This window comes from Filicampus tigris, chromosome 7 (assembly GCF_054856515.1).
Source record: "Filicampus tigris isolate MCC_2025a chromosome 7, RoL_Ftig_1.0, whole genome shotgun sequence".
In the NCBI taxonomy this organism is placed as follows: domain Eukaryota; kingdom Metazoa; phylum Chordata; class Actinopteri; order Syngnathiformes; family Syngnathidae; genus Filicampus; species Filicampus tigris.
The window spans coordinates 3,375,001-3,398,504 of record NC_141223.1 but is presented as its reverse complement, the minus strand read 5'-3'; the positions used below and the strand labels follow the sequence as shown (position 1 = coordinate 3,398,504).

The following is a 23,504-nucleotide window of genomic DNA, read 5'->3' as shown; positions in this document are numbered from 1 at the left end:
AAATATGACATATGCATATACTAAGAATAAATAAATATTTATTTCCTTAAAAAAGTAACACTAATATACGGTATTAATGGCTATAGATTGACTAAACATGGGAAGATTTCAGCGGCCCAATTATTATCAATTTTCTAGATTGTATTAATTTTGATTTGACTCGCTATTTGACTCCAAAATGTGTCTTCATGGGACGTCTTCAGGATTTTTATCTCACCCGGGGCTAAAGGGGGTCTTGATCGATACATAAGGGGGCTGAGAAAAAAAAAAAAATATATATATATATATATTATGGAATATAAAATAAAAGTCCCCCATTATCTCCGGTGTAGTGCGACCCCTGGCATCTTCCACCAAAAATGTGGGTTGGATTGCCCCAAGACCCCCCCCAAAGGAACATTTTTAAAAAGCTGGAAAAAAAAAGCAAATAGGTGAACCTGCAGGTGCCGAACTGCAAGTATGACTGCAAGTATGCAGGGTCCCGCTGTAGTAGATGAACAATGGGGATAATACACCCCATAATAATACACCCCACCTTCAGCCCCCTCCCCAATATTTTTAAAAAATTTGTCATGGGGGCACTGAGTGTGTGATGTGGCCTGTTAGATGCCAATTCCTATCCCTGATGTGCAGGAATCATTGATATGCTATCATACATAACATAATCACATAAAAATAACAAAAACAACATAACATAAATGCGGAAGCGTGGAACTGCCTCGGTCGAGTAATCGTTTATGGTTTGCATTCACGCAACAAGTATGTTCGAACGAACTTGCAAATATGTTTGAATGTATTTGCCAGTCAAAAAGGTTTACTTCACATTGGCTGTTCCACGCTTCCGTACATAATGAATAGTCAGACTTGTCAACTGACCAGAACATTTATATTTTATTAAAAACTACATTCATTCCGAACAAGGCCACAACATGGATATACACTTTGTTACATATTTACAAGTGTGTTACCTTGTGTGTGTTTCCCTGTTTCACTCACTGCAGTCATGCCTTTTAAATGACTTCTGTTATGATGACTGGCTTGCTCCAACAACCTCTAGCAACAAATTGTGCCAGTCGTCATAGACGTAGTGCAGATAGATGTACATGTTCACATGAGAATTTAGTAAGAAATCTGACAAGAACCACGATAGTACCTTAAAGGAAGTCAACCTAAACATATGTTTTTTCCCCAGAATATGTTCTATGCAGGCCCACCAGTCTAAACCAGTTAATATTTCGTTTGTGGAATATGAGAAATCCACTCGTTTTTAGCTAGCTCAGGGGGAGGCCATTTTGTCACTTCTGTCGACTGAAGATGACATCGAAATTACTCAGCCTGAGCAACTTTGATGTCATCTTCAGTCGACAGGAGTGACACAATGGCCTCCCCCTGAGATGGCTAAAAGTGGGTGCATTTTGCTGCTTAACTTATATTTCGCAATACTAATCAGAATGCCGTATTTCAACTAGTGGGCCTGCATAGAACATATTCTAAAAAAATATATGTTTGGCTTGACTTACCATTCAAAACAGTAGAACATCATTTTCTAGTAACATGGTTACCAGCCAATCACAGGACACATAAAAACACGATTCACACTCACATACACACCTAAGGACAACAAAGAACAATAAAGAGTCTTCAATCGAACTAGCATGTTTTGCAATGTGCGAGGAAGCTGGAGTACCTGGAGAAAATCCATGCAAGCGCAAGGAGACCAAGAGCCTGGATTCGAACCTCCAACCTCATAATTGTGAGGCGGATGTGCTCACCACTTGTACAATATTCCTCCTGTATTATTATCATCTTTCGTGTGAAAATCTAAATTCTCATGAGAACATTTCCATCAACAGGTTTTCTTGCCTTGACCAGAATTTGTGAGTGAACAAAATGCAAACACCGAAAAATAATGGTTATTATTTCACTGGAGCGCTGCTTTATGAAATAATAAATCTCCTCTTTAGAGTTTTAAGTCCAATCACAGAGTAGATTTTCAGGCTTTTAGCAAAGTCGTTTTCAAGATTTATGATATGTATGACTTCAAGAGGCGATGTTTGCCGAGACGTGAAGTCATTTCTTAGAATACTGTGCAAAAGCTTTGGGCTACCCTTTGCGTTTTTTTGTTCGATCAATGCTTCAACGACTGCACAGTATATAATCAAAATGTCATCAGTCAAGCACAGACCTTTACATCTTTGCGCATTTGTGCTTATCCGCTGATTAGGTAACATGTGGCCTAAGACTTTTGCACAGCATTTTAATTGTTGTCACAATATTCACAGGCGACCGTACAGAAGGGGTAAATGGATGAGTCATCAATAATAATTCCTTTGGACAGCAGCTCCATAGCAACGATGCAGGCCTTGACAACATTCGTAATTTGGCATCACGTCAAGTAACGTCATTTAATGAAGATGGAGGCCATCAGTTTTGATGTTGGTGCTTGTCGGAAACAACCATGACATGTCAGCCTTTAATTAGAGCGCAGCGCCGAGTCGAGGAAAGCTGCAACCGACAGTGATGCTTTGGCTTTGAACCCGATTCACACGGTGGTCATGACTTTGAGGGATCCTGAGCGGAATCTGAGGATCTTCTTCTTGAGGGCGTGAGAAGCTTTAATCTTGACAAAGGCCTTTGGCTGGGCGGGCGGGTTGGCGGCAGCGGCGGCGGCGGCCTGCGCTGAGGGCGAGGACGAAGAGGATGTGGTGGCGAGGCGAGGCGGCAGCTGCTGGGGCCACACCAACCCCCCGCTCTCGTCCGAGTCGCTGGAGAGCGAGCTGGAGGCGGGCGAGTACACCTCGCTCATGCTGGACGAGGACTCGGCGGGGGCAGCGCCCGCGTAAGAGTCCTCTCCTTGGCAAAGTGGAGCTCGATGCTGGAAGTCCGAGTGCCAGCGTTGGGCATGCTGCTGCGGATGATGATGGTGCTGCTGCTGCTGCTGCTGCTGCTGCTGCTGCTGCTGCTGCTGGTGGTGGTGGTGACCGCTGTGACCATGGCGAGCTTTTCGAGGCGGCCTCCTATGTCCTTGCTCCGCGTGGTTTTCCCCTTCGTCTTGACTGAGCTCCAGGTTGGAACACCAACGTCGGTTCGCTTTGTCGCTGTTGTTTCCCACGTGAATCTTAGCAACCTGACCTTGAGCCTGATCCCCTCTACCTTGATGCCTCTCGGTGGTGCTGTACCTGCGCTCGGGCAGCACCCTCTGGCCAAGGAGGCTGTTCTCTGACTGGGATCGGCTGGTTTTACTGCTCGACTTCTTAGATCTCTGTTTTTCATTGTGACCCTTCCTTGAATTTCTGGACTTGGCGTTATGCTGTTCAGGAGAGGCCTGGTGGACTTTGGACTGCGCTGGGTTGAAGTGTCTTGGTGAGCGTAAGGGGGCGAGGCAGACCTGCCCTGGGATGTATTGAGCGCTTACTAGAGTCTGCTTGTGATTGATTGAGGGCTGCGGACAATGCTGGGGGGTTGAGGGTTCACAACAAAGCGCCCCAGCACCGCAGTTGGGGTCCAAGGGGGGCAGAGGTGATGGTAGCCTCCCAGTCAGGGAGTGTGGCTTACACTGGGGGTAGGGCAGCATCAAATAACGCTCCTCTTCCAAAGATGGGGCCTCTCCTGCGCAGGACTCACCCTCTGGAGGGTCACAACCCCAACTCGGGCTCTTTGGGTTGGACGAAAGGTCAACTTGAGGGCCCGGATGTCCTTGCTCTGTGGAAAGAGAGGGGCTTTTCCTGTGTAGCGGGGCGTGTACAGGGGTAAAGCTGTACGGCGGATCAGGGCTTAAAGTAGTGCGCGGCTGACACGGCCGTGGCGAAAGGGTGTGACGTTGGACAAGATGAAGTATGTAACCCTCCACCCTCATAGCTTGCTGGTAGTCCTCCTCGGTCACCTGATCCCCCGGAGGCTGCTGCTGCCAGGGCTGCTCGTCTCGGCCGGGCTCCAGTATCCACGAGTCCACTGGTGTCCCCTCCTCGGCGATGCCCTCCAGCGGTGGGTGGGGGGCGGAGAATGAGCGAGGCAGGCCACTTGGAGGAGCTGTCATGTCTGATTCCCCGTTCAACATGAGGGGGTCTCCTAAAAGAGAACAAATTGCGTCAAGCGTTAGACCAGGGAGCAGTGTCAAGGAGAAAGCGGTCACTGTAGCTACATATATTTCTCCGTCGGTGGAGATTACAAAGTGGGAAAGGGCGAGAAGAAAGGAAAAATTGCATCTAAAGCTCCACATCCTGTTTATTTTCATAATGATAAAGTCACCAGGTGTCAAGATCACGATAGCGTTGCAAAAGTGTATAGCCCAATCCTTCATGAGCACTTTCAAGAATTGCTCACGTTAAAAATTCTGCCCGGGTAATCAAACTTACGAGCAAACTTATTGATGTGAATAAAAAGTGATAATAATTCATGTTTGAATAAAGTGCTTGAATTCATAAAAATAAAGAACAAAAAGTTTAGGTTTTCGCTTTTCTTTTTAGCATCTCCACACAATATTTCCAACAAATGGGCATAATTTAATTGAACAAATATTTTTTTTGTTTATGTTTGTGCTAACCATTTAAGTTTGATCTCATCATGGTGTCTCATGTATATGCACTTTTAATATGTTTTAAATACTTAAAGGAGACATTTAAATCTGGCAGCTGGCTAAAGAAAATCCTCTCCGTTCACATCAGCACTGAGAAAAAGTAATCTATGCCTTCATTACATCTTGACTGAATTACTGTCATACACTTTATTTTGGAGTCAACCAGTCCTCCCTCAAACATTTCCAGCTGGTCCAAAATACTGCTGCCCGCCTCTTAACTGGAACTCGGAGGAGGGAGCACATATCCAATTCTGGCCTCCCTTCACTGGCTCCTTGTGCATTTTAGAGTTCATTTTAAGATTCTTTAATTTGCCTTTAAATCTTTTAATGGTATCGCCCCAACTTACCTGTCTGAGCTCCTCCAACCTCTTTGTATCTGCTCGCTGCCTCAGGTCAACGGACCAGACGCTACTGGAGGACTACTAAGCGGAGCCTTAGAGGAGCTCAAGCTTTTTCCGTTGTCGGTTCTTCCCTTTGGAATGTCCTTCCGTTTGGCAAGCCGCCTCTCTGTCCATCTTGAAAACTCATCTTAAAACAATTTAATTCTTTCTCTCATGCTTTCAACTCAGCATGAAACTCGGCATCGTTTTAATGTGTTTTTTGCTTTTATGCTATTAATTTATTGTTTTAACTATCGGCATTTTTATATGTCCGATTTTTACTTTATGTACAGCATTTTGCATGCGGCGGTGCTTATAGAGTGCTCTATAAATAAAGTTGAGTTGAGTAATATGCACTCCCATTGGGAAATTAGTGGGAAGTACTGTATAAACAAAAATGACTCTGGCCGTTCCACTTTGATATTTTTGGGAAGCTCCATATTTTCTCTTCCTTTATAGTTTATTTTATGAATTTTCTCCCTTTTCTCTTCTTTAACTCAACTTCTACGGTGATTCTCTCTCCCCTGTACTCGATCTTCCTCTGTATGTTCTGCCTGAGATGCAGATTTGACTGGCTGAATGAGGTCACATGGGATGACTTAATTTGCATGTAATTGGTCAGTCCATTTTGTCGCTACCGTAGCGCCAGTAAAAGTAAAGTAAGTTAAAATATACGCGAAATGTATGCCTCCCATCAAAACCTCTCTTTTTTGGCTTAAGGTGTGGGTACGAACATCAAAGTCAACCTGCCAAAGCATGCCAGAGGTAACAGAAGGATGTTTTATATAAAAAGATGTAGCAATGCATGCTTAAGGCACATAAAGGAGAAAGGCAGCAGGGTCGTTATTTATTGACAGAAGCCTTATAATGATGTCCACGTGGAACAGGAAACGCTGAAAGAGGACCATGTGTGTTTATTTTCTTACCCACAGACTTGGGCCTTTCGTTGATGTAAGGCCAGGAAGAGAGCGTTTCTGCGGGCTCTGTGGAACAAGTTCTCCCTTTAGGCGACTGACCTTCACTTGACTCGTAGAAACCTAGAAAAAGGTACAGCTTGTGTGAGAGAAGAGACGGTTATTTCATAGCAATCAAACCTACGCTTCTAACAGCACACATTGCAAGGTGGCCACTAACCAAATAAGTATAAATAGTAACCAGTAGGAAATGCAAATAAATCATACTTGAATTGACAATATGTGAGAAAAATGAGCTTACACGAAGATTTGATGATACTTGCATAATGGGAGTGTAAAGCACAGCTTTTAATCACAAAATCAGTGAATCGGGCACTTTGTTGGATTTCTTAATTTCTTACAATAACTACATCTACTACTAATAAAATATGAAATAAACAAACATAATAATAAAGGAGGAGTTAAAATAGATATTGATGAAATTTGCAGTCATTACTTACATTTTTCTGCTATTCTTTTTTTTTTTTTTAAACAAATACTACTGAATTGTACATCAAATCAATTGAGGGAATCAAAGGGATAAAAAGTGAATAAACAATAAAAAAAGAATACAAATACTAATGTCAATAGGGTGCTGTTGATCTGGTGATAGTGTGTAATTGAACTCTGCTAATGCATAAAACAATTATGTTCTGTCAAACAAACTACTCATTCTGTAAATAGAGACATTTTAGTTTTAGAGGGTGTGCAAAACGTCTCTTTGAAAATTATTCATATATGTATTTATTTATTTTTTCATTTGTGCCACTATTAGTGACCAAATTGATTAGATTCCTTATTTGATCTCATTAGTTGTGCAGGTGTACCTAATGTAGTGGCCAGTGAGTGTGTATCAGCAAGGGCAAGTCGGTTCAGGAGCCTGCAATCAATATAAATGATGCTGCATTCGCACGGATCAAATAATAAGCATTTTATTAGCTCATAAGGCTATTGGAAGCCTTCCCTTCTTGATTACAGGTACCTGAACTCGGTGGAATGTCACCTGTGTCTCCTTGAGCGGCATCACGGTGGTCAGTATCGATGCGCAGTTCTCCCACCTGTTGCTCCAGCCCTTGCATGAGACCCCATGGCGAACTCTGAAGAGCACTCTGAAACATAAACACACTCTTGGTCGCATGCGTGGCATCGCTATATGACTGAGCGAGTGAGAGGAACACTTTGAAAGCAGACGGTGGGAGGTAACACCCCGAGACAACAAACGATCAAGCACTTGTCTGGTTTAAACGTAGAGACGCTAATCAATGAAGCACAGCATGGTGGCTTTTGATTGACATCTGCATTCAAATAGACAGGCTTGAGTCATTAATACAATATTGCAGTTTATTTATCATTTAGTTGCCGGGGGCGTTTATTTACTCAATGATATGTTGCTGTGATTAGCTAATTGCTGATGAGCTTTTTCAATTTACTGTTGTGTTTTAGCAATTTGTTGTTGTGCTGATGACATGCTGTCGTGTTTAGTTACTTGTTGTTGTGAGTAGTTAATTGCTCTCGTGTTTTCAATTTGCCTTTAGTTATTTGTTGCTGTGTTTGGCACTTCAGGCCCACCACACTGTAGCGCGTACAAAAGTGTCAGTGGACTTTGTTATGCAAGCACACTTACAGTACACAGGAAGCAGTCAGATGGAACATGAATGATTCAAACGCACTTGAAAAAGGATGCAGAGGAGTGGGTCTAATGTGTTGCACTCATGTTAAGAACATGTGACGGACCAGCTAGTGTCAGTCGTCACGCAAGCTTGTCAACATGTGTTGGACACACCAAAGCCCGTTTCAACACTGATTTAGTAGGAAATTGTACAAAGATGAATGAGCTGTAATATGTTGTAAGTTGATTGGACGTCTTCTTTATGTAAAAAAATTCACCTACCAGGTACAATAATTGGCGCAGTCGTCAAATGAACTGCGGTTAATATTTTGTTACACCTACGGAGCAGTTAATAATGTCGAAATGTGTCTTAAAACATCGAAAATTCATAAAGGTTTTATGAGGACTATGGTTTCTACTCCCATGATTACCAATGGCTTAAATGATTCCTAAATATACGCGAAAGAGAACTTGACCTTGGACTCACCCCCCACCCTCCATGCTTTTCAAACAATTTCCTACTAAATTCTCATGTGATCATGTTGGACACAAGCAAACAGAAGGCATTTGATTCGATTTTGGCCGAGTTACACAGACTACACGTTATGAGCAAGTCCTCATGACAAAGTGAAGTTTTTTTCATATGCAAGACATACAACGGCTACATTGTTTTCTGCTGAAATACAATCACTGACCACAATATGTGTTTATTGTTTTTTTCTGTCATCATACAGTAATTCCACAATATACCCATTGTAATAATCAACAGTCATACTGATTGGTGACAGAATGGCACAGGCAGGCATGGAACAGCAAATCTAATTAAAAAACAAACCAAAACAACAACAACAACAACAACAACAACAACACAAAACATAATATTGAACAAACAAATCATTGTTATTCAATTCAGTATTTACAATCTTTAAAAATAGCTTTTCAATCAAGTACTTATATAAATTTCAAATTCACATTTGCATTATTCCAATATTTAACTCTAACAAAAGAAAAACGTCTTTGAATTGCTTGACACAACTTTTTGCACGTGCAGTAAACTTACTAACACCTCTTCAACCACAAGAATCTTGAATGTAAGAGAATTTTTATGACGTAAGGAAGAGATTGTGATTTTGCTCTAAATATTGTTTTCACAATTTTATAATACTCTCACTTTTTTAATTTGAACTATGTTTGATTTTAGAAAAAGTGCACTCCAAAAAAGCTGGGTTAAAAAAAAAACTGTTTTGAGTCCAAAATGGACTGATCCACTAATTGGGTCAATTTGTACAAAATAGACCAATATTAATTGGGTTGTTCTATTTTCTATTCTGTTTCTATTTATATTCTGTGAGCGGACCCTAGGGGGAAACCATCACAGAATAATAAATTATACGTAAAGCTTTATTATTTAAATGAAGTCTTGAAATGTAATTTTGAAATAAATTTGACCTTTTATGTAATTGATATGTTGTTTCCATGTTAATTCATCATTCAACATAAGTGCAAGGAATTTTGTTTATTTGAGTATGCGTCAGGTGTGCGGCACCTGCGTGTGACGCGCTACCGGTTAAGTCTGTTCTCGATGCCGTTTGGCTGACTCGGACCGACTGGGACCACGTGGGTCGGCTAAATACGTAGATGGGAACTTTGTGACGGTTCGGCGATGCCAATCTCTGGAAACAGCTCCTAACACGCAAAAGCTTTATCTTACTCAGCCAAGTCCAGCAACAATGGCCTCCTTAGACCGCCCCGCGCATGTGATCAGCCATAAGTGCATTAGGTTGCGCAATGTCAGCATTGTCTCAAATTGATATCATGTTCCATCTCCTCTTCGGTTGTTCAAGTGCGTGCTTTGCTCATGAGACGAAAACGTCAAAATACATTTGGGCGTTGACTTCTTTTGTCTAACACACATAGTCACGCTGGAAACGGCGCTCAGGGTCAATTGACCCACGCTAACCTATGCTTCCCCAATAACCTCGTCACCCCCCACAAATGCCGTCATTCCTATTGTCTCAACAAGGGTGCTTATTGTCTTGCTCCAAACAAAGCTGTTAGCATCCCTCAATCCATATGTTCCTGCGTGCTCGAGAACTGTCGCGGGGAGCATTGTTTTTGCAATTAAAACCATTGGAAATCAATGAATCAATAATGCAGTTCCGCGCGACTGATCGCCTTCTTTCACTCGCTTTCCACCTTGGCGCTGTCTGCATAAAAAAACAGGACGACACATTGCAGCGTTTGATGGGTCCTTCTCCTACTTCATTGCAAGGAGCTTTTAGCAGGCTGCTGTGAGATTATTGTCTATTATTGATGCCCTCACGCTGCTTTCACCACACTGTGCACAATCTATCATTACCCTTTTACAGCATCCTCAGCCCTGGGATGGTGGGGGATGGGGGCAGACGGACGGCAAGGCTCAAACCACCTCACCTAACCGTAAAGCAGCTACATATGGAGACTATAGGGACCGATCCATCGCCACCATATTCCTCTTTGTCTCTGCATTCAGAGTGTAGATGAAAATTAGAGGGCAGATACTGGAGATACTAAGATACCCAAATGGAAAAAACAACTCATTGGTTGCGCTAAAGGGGACTGAGATCATAAACCAGTCAGTGGTTCATCACTAGGACATAAACATCTATGGAATGGACCAATGAGACAGCCGCACTCCTGGACCTTCTATAATTAAATCAGACAAGGCTGTGGGAGGCCACACACACACATGCACACACACATGCACACCCACACACACACACATACATATAAACACAAGGACACTTATTATTTGGTAACACAAAACATTCCACAACCTTTCTTCCGATACTTCATCACGCATTAAAACGCATGAACATTAACCTTAAAGCGGAAGTCAACCCAACCATATTTTTTTTCCAGAATATGTTCTATGCAGGCCCAGTAGTTGAAACATTGTGATTTGATTAATATTGCATTTGTGGAATATAAAATAAGCTGCAAAATGCACCCACTTTTAGAAATCTCAGGGGGCGGCCATTTTGTCACTTCTGTCGACATCACAACTGATCAGGGCTCAGACAAAATATACGTTTTTTGCGTCTCTTAGCAACATCGCCGCACATTCTAGACAGCCTAACAGTCATTCGCTAGTGTGACAGAATGTGACCCTAAATCAGGGGCGGAGCCAAAACGTGGCTAAATCTGGGTGGGCTTGAATATTTCTCTCACTTCGCGCAATCCTCCTGTCCCGACACATCGTATATTCAAATAAAATGACAAACCGCATCATATGAAGTTCAGATATTCCTTCGACAACCACAATTATGCCATTCTTAATATTCAATAAAATAAAAACCAACTTCACAATTTACTAAAAATGCAAAAGTGGATATTTTTTCATGAATCCCATTGGTTGGGCAATCTGTCAATCGGGCTGGGCCCGCGCACACCCAGGCCCACCCGTTGGCTCCGCCCCTGCCCTAAATGTGCTCGTTTCCCGGGGTGTTTGTTTCAAAGCGATCTCTTCAAAAAACCCATCCACGGACTGAATCGCTCTCGCATTCTCTTTTCGTTGGAACAATTAAGAGGATTTCCAGTGAACTAACACAGGAGTGGGCTCTGTGTTAACGAAACCTCAGTGAATGGTGCTCGTTAGCATGCTAGGACTGGGTGCTAAGGCACGGAGGTGGGATGTCATGAGAGGCTGCGAAAGGACGGCGACGAGCCACGTTGGCCTTGTGAGAGTGACAGCTGTGACAGCTCAGCATATGTGTGCGAATATGAGTGCAATGTGAAGCCTCAGCGTTTGTCCACGTCCCACAGGGCACCATTTAAGTGCAAAAAAAGACAGGTCCATCACACTAAATGAATGATGTGCTCACGTCTTATCAGGGCACAAAAGCCGCTCCCCTCATCAGCCAGCTGTTCAATTAAAGTATATAATACTGACTGAGCATCCAAATACACTCTCTGGTACACCTACACAATCTGATAAGATACAATTCAAGAGTTGGATTAAAAATGACATATATACTCAGACAGGGGCGGAGCCATGGTTGGGCCTGGGTGTGCACAGTCCCAGCCAGATTGACAGACTGCCCACCATGTGAGATTCATGAAAAAAATATATACTTTAAATTTTTTAGTAAGTCATTGTTTAATAATTTTTGAATTTGTGTTTTGTTGTGTGTTTTTTTTTTGTATGGAATATTAAGAATGGCATAATTATAAAACTTCATATTAATCAGTTTGTCATTTTATTTGAATATACGATGTGTTGAGACAGGAGGGTTGTGCTATAAAATATTCAGGCCCACCTATTAGCCACGTTCTGGCTCCGTCCCTGTACAAAAATAATAGGCTCAATTTGGATTGACAGTGTCAGAGAGGTATCTACAGGGGCGGAGCCGGAAATTTTTCAGTGGTGTGGCTAGCGTGACACAATGACTCACCAAAGGGTGGCAATGAGGGACGTGCACGTGCACATGCATACAAGTCTCATAAGTCATGAAAATATAATGCACGCGCATAAAATGCACTCATATACCAACTCACTACCGCCGATCACAATATAGTCGTGATAATGGGTCTCGGTTACAGATTTTTTCGGTATTCAAACACGGGTGAGCCACGTGCAATCTGTTGCTTGGTAACCTCAATTTTCACTCACCCTTCACCACCTCCTAAGCGCTCGGTCATGGGCACGGTATTTTGATAAAAATGGCTTGTATTGGATTTATTAAAAAGGGAATGAAAAAAATCACATGCTCCTTCGAAGTAGGCTGTAGATGATCCGTGCACATGTTATTGGCGAGGGTCAGTATCTGCTAGAAAATTTTACATTTAAAGTGTGACATAGTTTCCAAATTGATCTCTATGGAATTTATGTATGAGAAAAACGCGACGATCTGGAAATCAGGGCCACCCTCGGACACGGAATCACACCTCTTTGGTGGTTGCGCATGAATTATCAGGTTACGCGTGGTGTGTGTGCAGGAAGCCTGGGCGGGAGAATTGCCACACCATGAACGTGCACAAGGAGAGCACGTAAGAAATCGTCATAAGTACTAACGGGATAATATGCCCATTAGTACCTGGGCCTACCACCACTATCATTTTTCATCATTTCAACTATATAAAAATGGAAACTGTACAAAAATGCAATATAACAGCACAGCACAGCATCTGTAGCAGTTCAGAGTCAATATTTATCTTATAACGTCACAAAAACGTACAAAAATACCGGAAGCAGTGCAACTGCTGGGAATAAATGATCAACATTTCATGAAACAAATCTTTGAAATTCATCTTGTAAAAGTAGGTCAGTGCTTTCTAAAGTGTTTGGCCCTGAAGGTTCACCACTGGTGACACGTGAATGTCCAAATACCGGTAGTCAAAATACCTCTTGGCATGATGCAGAACACTTTGACCATACCTCTATGAGAGTCTCCATAGAAAGTGAGCATGAGTTTCCTTGTAAAGACACAACTCTTACTGCGTCCGTACTATGACCTAATAAGGCGGTGCGTGAGTGCATTGAACGATGAAATAAACTGTTGCTATTTGGGCTGCCAACTCACTGCAATAGCTTGTGGACATGTACGTCCGCTGAACAATACCACTGAGTGGACAGGAGATCAGCTCTTCATGCGTCACCGGCTGCTGTCTGCCATCCGAACCCTGTCAACACCTCGAACTGTAGACCAGCAGCAGAGGTCGGCCTCAGCTTGAAACCAGAGTTACACAACGTAAACTAGACGCGGAGCTGAATTCAATTCGACCGCTGCCATCTATTCTGTAGGGACATTCCTCGCGCAATTACTCACACGCTTGGGTTGGCATAATAGTTAATAGACATCGATCCGCATATGTTGGGGAGAAAAGGAAAACAGGAAATACCCCGCTCCCCACTCCCCCTTATCCTTCATCCACAAGCCCACCCCTCCCGGGGGAAAGGCATGCGTCTCCTTGGTCGATCTTGAAACAACTGCTTCTCCTCTGTTTGTGATGAGGACAAGCTTTTGACTTGGCTCGCTCCAGCGAGGCGGTGTCGAGAGGGGAGGGCTGGGGGGGCGCTCACTTTGTCTCCTGAATGGAAACATTGCTTCGTACACTCTTGTTATGTATGCATCCTGATATCCAATCAGAGGGAAGATATAGTGGAACCTCAAGTCTAATGATGGTAGACTCCAACCACTGGGAATTTGGCCAACATTTTCTGGATGTACCGAAAAATGGCGACATTTGCTTTATAACCTTAACTGGAATTGGAACGTATGATATAGCAAAGCAGAAAACGCGTCCATGTGGCACAAATACTTAAAGTAGAAGTCAACCCCCCCAAAATTACTTTCAATAAAATGTTCTGTGTGCCTTCACAAGTCTAAACATGGAATTCAGATTAATATTGCCTATGTGGAATATGAGTTCAGCAGTAAAATCCACCCATTTTTAACCAGCTCAGAGGGCGGCCATTTTATCACTTCTGTCGACTGAAAATGACGTCATAGTTGCTCAGTTGCGTTAAAGTTAACACCATTTTGGGTCGAAAATGGACTGATCCACTACTGCGGTCAATTTGACCCAACTTTCTGCAAAAACAACCCCCCAAAAAATGGTAGTTTTGTACAAAACAACGCCCAAAATCGGGCTGTTTTGTACGAAACAACGCAAGAAGATGGGTCTAATTGACCCAAGTAGTGGATTGGTCCATTTTTGACCCCAAATTGTTTTATTTTTAACCCAGCTGGTTTTAGAATGTGAAGAAGAATGTTAGAAGAGGGAGGATTAACACCCAAAGTTACATGAAGAAGGCATACTCACATTGAAGCAGTTGTTAATGAAGTGACAGTAGAATGATGATGAGAATGAGATTTGAAGCCCGTATCCCAGCGGCCAATGTTTGCGAGTGTTTGTGAACGTAGTGAATGTTGGGGGTTCAAAATGCAAAATTTCCTTTCTTGTGAGATACCCTCGCGCCCATTTGCGACCTTGGACGAAAACTGACCCCCCAAAAAAACAACAACTCATTACATTCGCAAGCACTCTCAAACCTTCGCTGCAAAAGTTGGATACGAGCTTTAGTGTTAGATTTTGCAGTTAACTTTTGGGGTTTTACACTTGTATGACAAGTAAGAATTTGGTGTTAAAAATCTGTGAAGAAACTCAGGTACAATGCCCGTTACTCTTTTTACATCTCAATATTAACAGTGTTTAAGAAACTAAATTGGTGAATTGGTGTTGTGTTGAGAAATGTCCTCACCATATCTTTATTTCTTCGTTTGGTTATTTATTTACAGGCAAAATGTATACAAAGATGTTGTCGTATAACATTCGCCTGACTTCCATACGGTTTTCTGGTCCCACTCACTGATAGCCTGAATATGAGTGTTGTCTGTCTCTATAAGTGCCCTGTGATTGACTGGTGACCAATCCAGAGTTTAGTCTGCCTTTTGCCAGATGTCAGCTGAGAGAGACCCCAGTTTCCGGCGACCCTGAGCATAATAAGCCGCATTGAAAATGGATAGATGGACATTTGAGCCAGCTCTCGTTTTGGAACTCACTTTGGCTTGCTCAGGTGTTCCTAATGTTGTGTCCAGACGTGTTCAAGGCCACCGTCCTCTCAATTGGCAACATTAGTATTCCGGTCCACATGCATCTATTGTTAGGGCCCCTGGTTATGGGGAGGAGGAGGGGAACGAGGTGTAAAGAGGTGGCGGTTGATTTCATTTCTCATTCACCCTCATTTATTTAATCAATGCTTCCTTTTGTTACAAGATGCAATTAAGCAGATGTCTGGGAACTACGGTACAGCTATGAGAAACAACAATGACGAGCAGAACAGCAACATATGTACACTGTACACTGACACTGATGCTCAGTGGTGCATAAAAGTTGGCGTCTGAGATGCTCCAGACAAAAAAAAAAAAAAAAAAAAAAAAAAAAGAATAATCCTCTCCCCTGCTGTAAAACTCGTGTCTCCACTTTAAAATCTGTTCATCCACTGAGAGCACCTCATCAATTATGACATAAAGACGCGGGCCACAAGCAAACAACTGAAAATCATTCATGTCTTTATGATGTGGAGAAAGCTGCAATAAGAGTGCGCTTGTAAAGCAGTAAAAGGCACAAAAGTGTATGATGGGGGAACAATGGGCCATTAAATAGTCGGCCTGGGCTCCAAACGGCGGCTGCTCCACCCCCTGATCTGCTCGCCCACAGGCATAAACCTCCAGCTCCAGCGAACAGAGAGCCTATTAATCAAGTTGAGTAACTTTTTTTTTTCCCCCCGCAGAAATGTCTCATTCTGCACCAAAGGCAAAAGCTCAAACTAAAAGTGAGCAAGCGAATTACGCAGAGCAAACAGTTTGGAGAAAAACTGCGGAAAGGCTGTGTTTGGACTTCCAAAGAATCCAAACAGTGTTAAAAACACAAATACAAAATGAATAACGGCTGAAGGTCCTTACCAGCTGGCGCCTCAGTGTCAGGTTATCCTGGCCCCAGCAGCTGAACCAGGACACGTCCCCTGTCGTGGGGGGCTCGTGCGGGGGCCGCGGGTCACCCAGAGACAGAGCCCCGAGCACCAGCCCCTCCTGACGCTGCTTGCGGAGCTCCAGCTCGCACAAGCCGGCCAAACTGGCTTCCAGGCGCTCCTTGGTCCGGCTGCGCTCCACCGTCACCGGGAAGGAGAAGGCGCGGTGCATAGTCCAAATTGCTTCGAGACAACAGTCAGAAGAAATAACACACACACACACACACACACATACGGCAAAAAGAGTTTCTCTAGGCGGACGATGGAGCTCGCTCCATTCTCCAGGAGTGTGCTGGGAGCAGCATGCTTCCCCTCATCTTCTATGCGCGATACATTTTCTATTTTTGCAGCTGTCAAACGCGGCCACGGAGCCCCGCCCTCGCTCCGCCACAGTCCACGCACGCACGGTCCCATCTGGGCCGGGATTGGAGCGCGAGAGGCGGATGGGGGTGTCTGCGAGCCATGGCCGTCCCATCCCCCTTGATTCATTCCAGACTCGGCGACCTCACCCATCTCTTCGTCCCCCCTGATGGGGAGGGAGAGTGGAATACTTGAGGGGGAGGGCTCCCCCCCCCCCCTCCTCTCTCTCTGTAAAAGTGTTAAAAAGAAGAATGCTGAAGGAATTAGAACAGAGATAAGGCTGCAGGACAAAATAAAGAGGCTCTCATGGTTCCAGCAGAGAAGAACCACTCAATGGCCAAATAAAAGTCAGCACCTGGATTCAACTAAGCAAATAGTTCACATCCTCCCATTGGATATGCACTGCACGCATTAATAGCTTTCATCTGGCTGTGGGATCTTTGAAAATATGCTATTCAACTACAGGAGTGAGAAGCAATCGGTCTCCTCTATAAGAATGCAACCGAATCAAGCATAAAGCCATAATGAAATGTCCTTTAACAATGCAGGCAATTTTTCAAAATGTAAAATTTTAAGAATGGGCAAGCACGGTTGACTATGGTTTAGTACATATGCGTCGCAGTTCTGGGGTCATACAAAACACTAATGGCATGGTGTCAAACATGCAGACTGAGATAAGTGCTTAGAGGGGAAGTCAACCCAAACATATTTTTTTTCCAGAATATGTTCTATGCAGGCCCACGACACGGCATTTTGATAATGTCGTGTTTGTGGAATATGAGTTAAGCAGCAAAATCCACCCGTTTTTAGCCGTCTCAGGGACGGTCATTTTGTCACTTCTGTTGCCTGAAAATGACTCACACATCACAAATGCTCAGGGCTCAGATAACGACCAATCATGGCTCAGCTTCAGAAAACAGGTGAGCTGTGATTGGCCGTTACCCGAGAGGTGAGACTCTTCACATGAAGACTAAATGCAGCTCAATTTGTGATGTGCATTCTGTCAGTTTTACAATTCTGCTCACTTTTGCCGTAATGTGCTCTGAGCAGTCAGGACAGACACGTGTGCATAGTGTCTTGAAAAATGATTCACATTTTGTGATCTTGCAATCACAAACTTGTGTATTTTGTTCCAGATTTGATGTGATTAGACCCAGGCAAAGTAGCATGTAATTGCTGTCGCTGTCTTGCTCAAGGGCATCCCGACAATAGTCAGGATGGAGTCCAGCATCTCGCCGACAGCTAGTTGCAAACGCCTTTTTTTTCAGACGGGAACAATCAGCTTTCTGTTCCAAAGTTCATGTCCTTTAGCCCTCGGCTTTGCCGTCACTGCTACCCGCCACGCTAATATGTGCCCATTCACACACACTCAAAATGTAACTACTTGCTACCCCATTGATGTGAGGGACTGATATAATTTCATGTTGCGTGTTCCAATTTGTTTTAGCTCACATTGGCTCACAAGCAAGTGGTCTGGACAAAATGCTCCATTAAGTAGAAAATCAACCCAAACCTATTTTTTTCAAGAATATGTTCCTAGCAGGGGCGGAGCCATGGGTGGGCCCAGGTGTGCACAGGCCCACCCAGATTGACAGACTGCCCGCCCAGTGAGATCCATGAAGAAAATATATACTTTTAATTTTAGTGTAAATTACGATTAAATTATTTTTGAATTTGTTTTCGTTGTGATTTTTTAAATTTTATGGTATATTTATAATGGCATAATTGTGGTTGTTTAAGGTCTGAACTTCATATTATTCAGTTTGTCATTTTATTTGAATATGCGATGTGTCGGGACAGGAGGATTGTGCTCAGAGAAATAAAATAAATATATCAAGGCCCACCCTGATTTTTCCAGGCCCACCCATTAACCACGTCCTGGCTCCGCCCCTGGTTCCTAGCAGGTCCACTAGTTGAAACATTCATTCTGTTTAATATTGCGTTTGTGGAATATGAGTTAAGCAGCAAAATCCACTGCTTTTTTGCCTTCTAAGCGGGCGGCCATTTTGTCATTTCTGTTGATTGAAAATGACGTCATAGTTGCTCAGTTGCGTTAAAGATAACACAATTTTGGGTGGAAAATGGACCGATCCACTACTTGGGTCAATTTGACCCAACTTTCTGCAAAAACAACCCCAAAAAATGGTAGTTTTGTACAAAACAACGCCCAAAATCGGTCTGTTTTGTGCGAAACAACGCAAGAAGATGGGTCTAATTGACCCAAGTAGTGGATTGGTCCATTTTTGGTCCATGGCATCACAACTACTAAGGGCTCAGGTAACGACCAATCACGGCTCAGCTTCAGAAAACAGGTCAGCCGTGATCGGTCGTTACCAATTGTGATGTCATTGTCAGTTGACAAAAGTGACAAAATGGCCGCCCCCGGAGATGGCTACAAACCATTGCATTAACTCTTATTCCACAATCACAATATATATCAGAATGCCTTGTTTCAACTAGTGGGCTTGCTTAGAACATATTCTTGAAAAGAAATGTTTGGGTTGTCTTCCCCTTTAAATGGAATTTTCTACCCACAGCATTTTTGTGCCTGAATTATTGTCCTGTTGGCAAAAAATATATCTACTGATAAAATACAAACCCATCGCGAAAACTCGCGGATGTGTTGGCATTTGTTAAACAAAATTCTTTCCATGCACACAATACAAAGCACTCAATATAAACAGCTGGGTTGACTTAAGAAAATAACTTGAAGCTACAGTAATCGGAGCACAAAGGCTTCATTTTAGAATATGGAGCAATGTGCACTGTGCTCTGATGATGAGCGAGGGCGGCGGAAAGCAGTGACGACTGTCCAAGCGTGTGTTTTATGATCGGTTGTGTTACGTGAGCCGACTTTGCGAATCCACTGAATGAACAGTGTTTTCCTTCAATGAATGTTCTGTGAAAGCGTAGTTGAAGGAACATGAGACATCATTTTCACACATGCATTGGCTACCACTGAGTCTAGACCTTAACTCCATTGGGAATTTTGGGAATGTGCTGGACAAGACTTTACACAGCACTCCGACATGGACACGCCCACCGTAAATGCAAGAATAAAAAAAAAAAACCAATCTGGATCAAAGCAAGTGTAACATTACTTTATATTTTATTAAAATATTGAAACTTTTTTTTCCTGGTGAGGCAGTGTGCAAAATCCTCCAGTGTTGAACTTTTGCCTATTTCTTTTTTCATGCTGAATGTTGGTTACTTTATTTTTACTTCAGTAGCACAATGTGCTGCCAATATAGTTAAACATTTAGAAAAAAAAAAAAAGGTTTTGGTACATTACCAAAATCTCCTGGGAATAGAATTAAACACTGTATAAATAAAAATAATAATTACAGAACAAGCCCCCCTCACAAAAATACAGTAAAATATAATAAGTATAGCTTTTTTTAAAAATTTTTTTTTTAGTAAATCTGTATTTCACGATTTCATGGTTACCTCCAATATTTGGAGATAATTGATTCCTGATGTAATTCAAGTTTGTGCGCTAAATGAGGAAATAGACAAGAGATTGAGAGGATTATTGAAAGTGCAAAGAGATATAACAGATGGCCTATGGGGACCCACTCTACTGTAGTACCTCCCTCCACCCCCCCAAAATAAAAAAAATAAAAAACCCAAATGAAAAAAAACAAAGGTTTTTGACATCAATATTTTAAACTCCGTCTTTGTACTGTACTCCGTATTGGTAAGTGCAGCACTTGGTGAATATTTCATTTTAGCAACATCACTTGCTCTCCACTCATGCAGCGATTCAACTCTCCTGAGGTCACACTTGTTAGAACAGAAATCTTGACGCAGAGAGCAAATGTATCAGCTTAATATCTTTATTCATACGTTCAGTCTCTACTTCACAAGAACCAGAAAGCCACTTTGTCTTTTAGTCTCTATGAGGCAAAAAAAAAAACCCAACAAAAAAAACAAAAAAAAAAACATCGGCAAGTCAAAGAAAGCCTACGCGCAGCGCAGGTTGGATTTCTCATCTCAAGATTGTGTGTGTGTGTGTGTGTGTGAGTGCGTGCACACTGGAGATAAACACACACACACAACATATACTTACAGTATATATTTATCTTGTGCAGAAATGTTACTAAAATTCCCCTTGGAGAAGATCAAAACATTTTCTAAAAAAAGAAAGAAAACTAAAACAGTAGAACTCTTTTGATTTAGACTTTTCATTTCCCATGTTAAAGCAACAATATGTAACAATTTGACCTTATAAAAGGGGCTTAATAAACATTTGCATTTGAGTGTTCAGAGAAGTGCTATATTTGTTATTTCTTTCATCGGTATACTGGCTTGTGATAAGAAATCTGTGGATCAGTATGAGACCACAGGCCACCTCGTTTAGTGGTCTGTAATATTTGTGGACACAGCTCAACTGCTAACCATACGCACATACATTCATAACTTCTTAACGTACACTTTGTAACTGCCCCAGTGCCTTAAATATATATATCATTTCATTTACTACGATTATTTCTTACTGTAGCTTTAATAATGGGTGTTTTTTTTGTTTTTTGTTTTCTTAAATTATGGAAGCGGTACAGTGAATGGATGGTAGGGTTCAAATTAATACCAACAAAGCATTCCATTGCGGTGGAAAATAGCAGCATTGACTACCTTAAATACAATGAACTGTATAAATACTGTAGTCAAATTATGAATAGGGGTTTGTCTTAGATCAAACTTCCTGATTATTCTTTACTGTTGCTTTAACAAAGATTGTGGGTTTTTTTTTGTCATTACTATGCTGGTTAACGCCAATAAATACCATCAAAGTGTTCTACTGCCATGTACTGACAATACAATCTTTAATACAATGCAGGTACAGTAGCCGATACTATTCAATAGTATAGCCGGAGTCATCTAAATGAGATTTGTTGTAAAAAAATAAATAGAAAAACAGAGTGGTTGACTAGAATGAGTTAAATACCCGCCCTTGAAATACACCGAGTCATACTTGCCACGCAGCTCGATCAAGTGAGTGTTTCTTAAACAAAACAATTACAAAGAAAAATCATCTTGGAAAAAGTAAAAATAGTTCCTCATTTCACATTTCTCATGACAATCTGTACCATCATAAAAATGAAGCATATATTCTCTTTATAACCCTTCAGCATCAAGTTTGCCATTGCGGTTTCTTTCTCTGGCTAATATATTTCCGACAAACGTAGCAAAAAGAAGCTTTCAAGTGAGCCCCCACACAGCAGGAGTTCATCCGTTTTACTCACACACAAAAACAGTTAGGATTCCTTTTCCTTCCTATACGTCACAAGCACATAGAACACCCACAGAGAAGAATGCAGAAATATACTTTTGGGGAGGGGATCAAGTAATTGTCACCAAGAGCAAAATGCAAATCAACGTTTGGAAGATGATGTCATAACTGGTGGCGTTACCAAAGGTGGAATAAAGTGCTTCTCTTGTTTTTTTTTGATTGAATGATTTGAGTTTGGAGGTTTGGAAGTGCTCTCAGTTATGGCTGAAATTCAGCTAAGAGGTTTTCTCTTCTCGTCATGCTCTTGTAGCCAATCGACACACATGTAATAATACTTGATTGGACATACGACGTGACTATTTCTAGTTCTAGAATTGTTTCATTTGGTTATGTTCGTTCTCATGCTGCACGTTGCATCCAACACAGACAAACACATGACAACAGTTGGAGTCATTCAAATTGGCGCACGTTCAAGAAGAGTGTGACATCAAAGCGATTGGTGACGTTGCCTCTGGTGGCCATTTTGAATTCGGGGCGAGTGTGGCAGTGCCCCAGCAGATCGCGAAGAATAAAAGTTGATCAATAGTTTTATCGTATTCACACGACCTCGAGTATTACGGCCCAAAAAAGGTGGGAAAAATACAGTGACAAAAATAAAGTTTTAATATTAAAAGAAGAGTTCCCATAAAAACAGAGTTTATTTTAAGATTCTCAAATGTCTTCATTCATGTCTTCATATATTTACTTTTTGGGCATATAAATGTATTACTTTTCTTTGATATCATTTTGAGACTTCATTTTTATGATTTTATACTCCTATAGTATTGACTTTTTTTCATGTAAAGTTACAATTTGATTAAAAAAAATAAAATTATGACTTCTCTGTCATAAAAACTTTATCCTGCTTCTATTTTCTCTTACTATTACAACTTTATTCTAACAACGTTTTTTTTTTTATAATGGAAAATGACGTAATATGTAAAAAATACTTTTATTCATTTGTCTTTCCCCGCTCGTACCACTTCATTCTCATATTATTAAAAATATTTGTTTCCTAATCTCATTCAATCGCAAAGACATTTATATGTCTTTTCACAGTCCAGCCATTCAGTCCCAGGAACACAGGAAGGAAATTTCTAATTTTTTTTAATTTTATAAATTTTCATCAATTTTTTTCAAGCATTAGGGTAAAAGATGTTCTGAAAATATCTGGTATTGAATGAGTTGTTACACTTACATTTTATTTGCATCAAATTGATTTTATTTTGTAACATTATCATTTAACTCACTTTCCTCTCAGACTATTACAACTTTATTCCCCTGTTGTTTCGAGTTTTCCTTTGTTGTATCATATTTTTTTTCTTACACGGCATTCCATCGTTTATTACAAAATAACGATTCAACTGCAAAGTTGTATTACAGCAGAAAAAGCAAGTGAAAACCCCATCTTAGATTACAACAAATGAAATAATAAAATGTCAAAATGTTTTTCAAAAAAATGTGACTCACAATACGTACAATTCAAATGAAATGTGAACATGGGTTTTCTCAATTCCCATACGCATCCGATAAATAAAGTCATGTCATAGTCTTTTGAAACACTGTTTTGGGAGTAATGCGTGTAATGTGTGTCTGATTTTAACTGGGCCACTGCCAACTCGCCAAGTCCTTTTTTGGCTGTTTGGGGCACAAACGCTCTCCACCCCACGTTATGATGTAAGCATCATTGTGAATGTGACCCGCGCGTGTCAAATTTATTATTGGGCTAGGCGGACAATCATTTTTGGTAGGTAGGAATTCTACCTAGCAACAAGTGGCTTCACAAAGCCATTTCAACCAGTCCTACGTAGGCGGTTTTAATTCAACTGAATATGTTGTCTGTGT

At 41.6% G+C, this 23,504-nt stretch overlaps 2 protein-coding genes across 5 annotated transcripts in view; both read right to left on the bottom strand.

Annotated features, from left to right (window-relative positions):
* Nucleotides 1-872: 872 nt before the first annotated feature.
* Nucleotides 873-16,525, bottom strand: dact3b (dishevelled-binding antagonist of beta-catenin 3b). Of its 3 annotated transcripts, none has more exons than XM_086036845.1 (4): nucleotides 15,966-16,525; nucleotides 6,892-7,018; nucleotides 5,883-5,993; nucleotides 873-4,068 (listed from the first exon to the last, which is right to left on the bottom strand). In XM_086036845.1, exons 1-4 carry the CDS (start codon nucleotides 16,200-16,202, stop codon nucleotides 2,543-2,545), a joined length of 2,001 nt encoding a protein of 666 aa, XP_085892971.1. In that variant the 5' UTR covers nucleotides 16,203-16,525; the 3' UTR covers nucleotides 873-2,542. The 3 variants fall into 3 exon arrangements, with proteins under 3 accessions (XP_085892971.1, XP_085892972.1, XP_085892973.1); XM_086036846.1 differs by having other exon boundaries at nucleotides 6,913-7,018; XM_086036847.1 differs by having other exon boundaries at nucleotides 873-4,065; nucleotides 6,913-7,018; nucleotides 15,966-16,362.
* A 3,685-nt stretch (nucleotides 16,526-20,210) lies between these two features.
* Nucleotides 20,211-23,504, bottom strand: part of gramd1bb (GRAM domain containing 1Bb) — an 89,621-nt gene continuing 86,327 nt past the window's right edge. For both annotated transcript variants that reach the window (XM_086035306.1, XM_086035305.1), the window contains one exon: nucleotides 20,211-23,504. This exon is cut by the window's right edge and continues 1,461 nt beyond it. The gene's annotated coding sequence lies outside the window, so the exon portion shown is untranslated.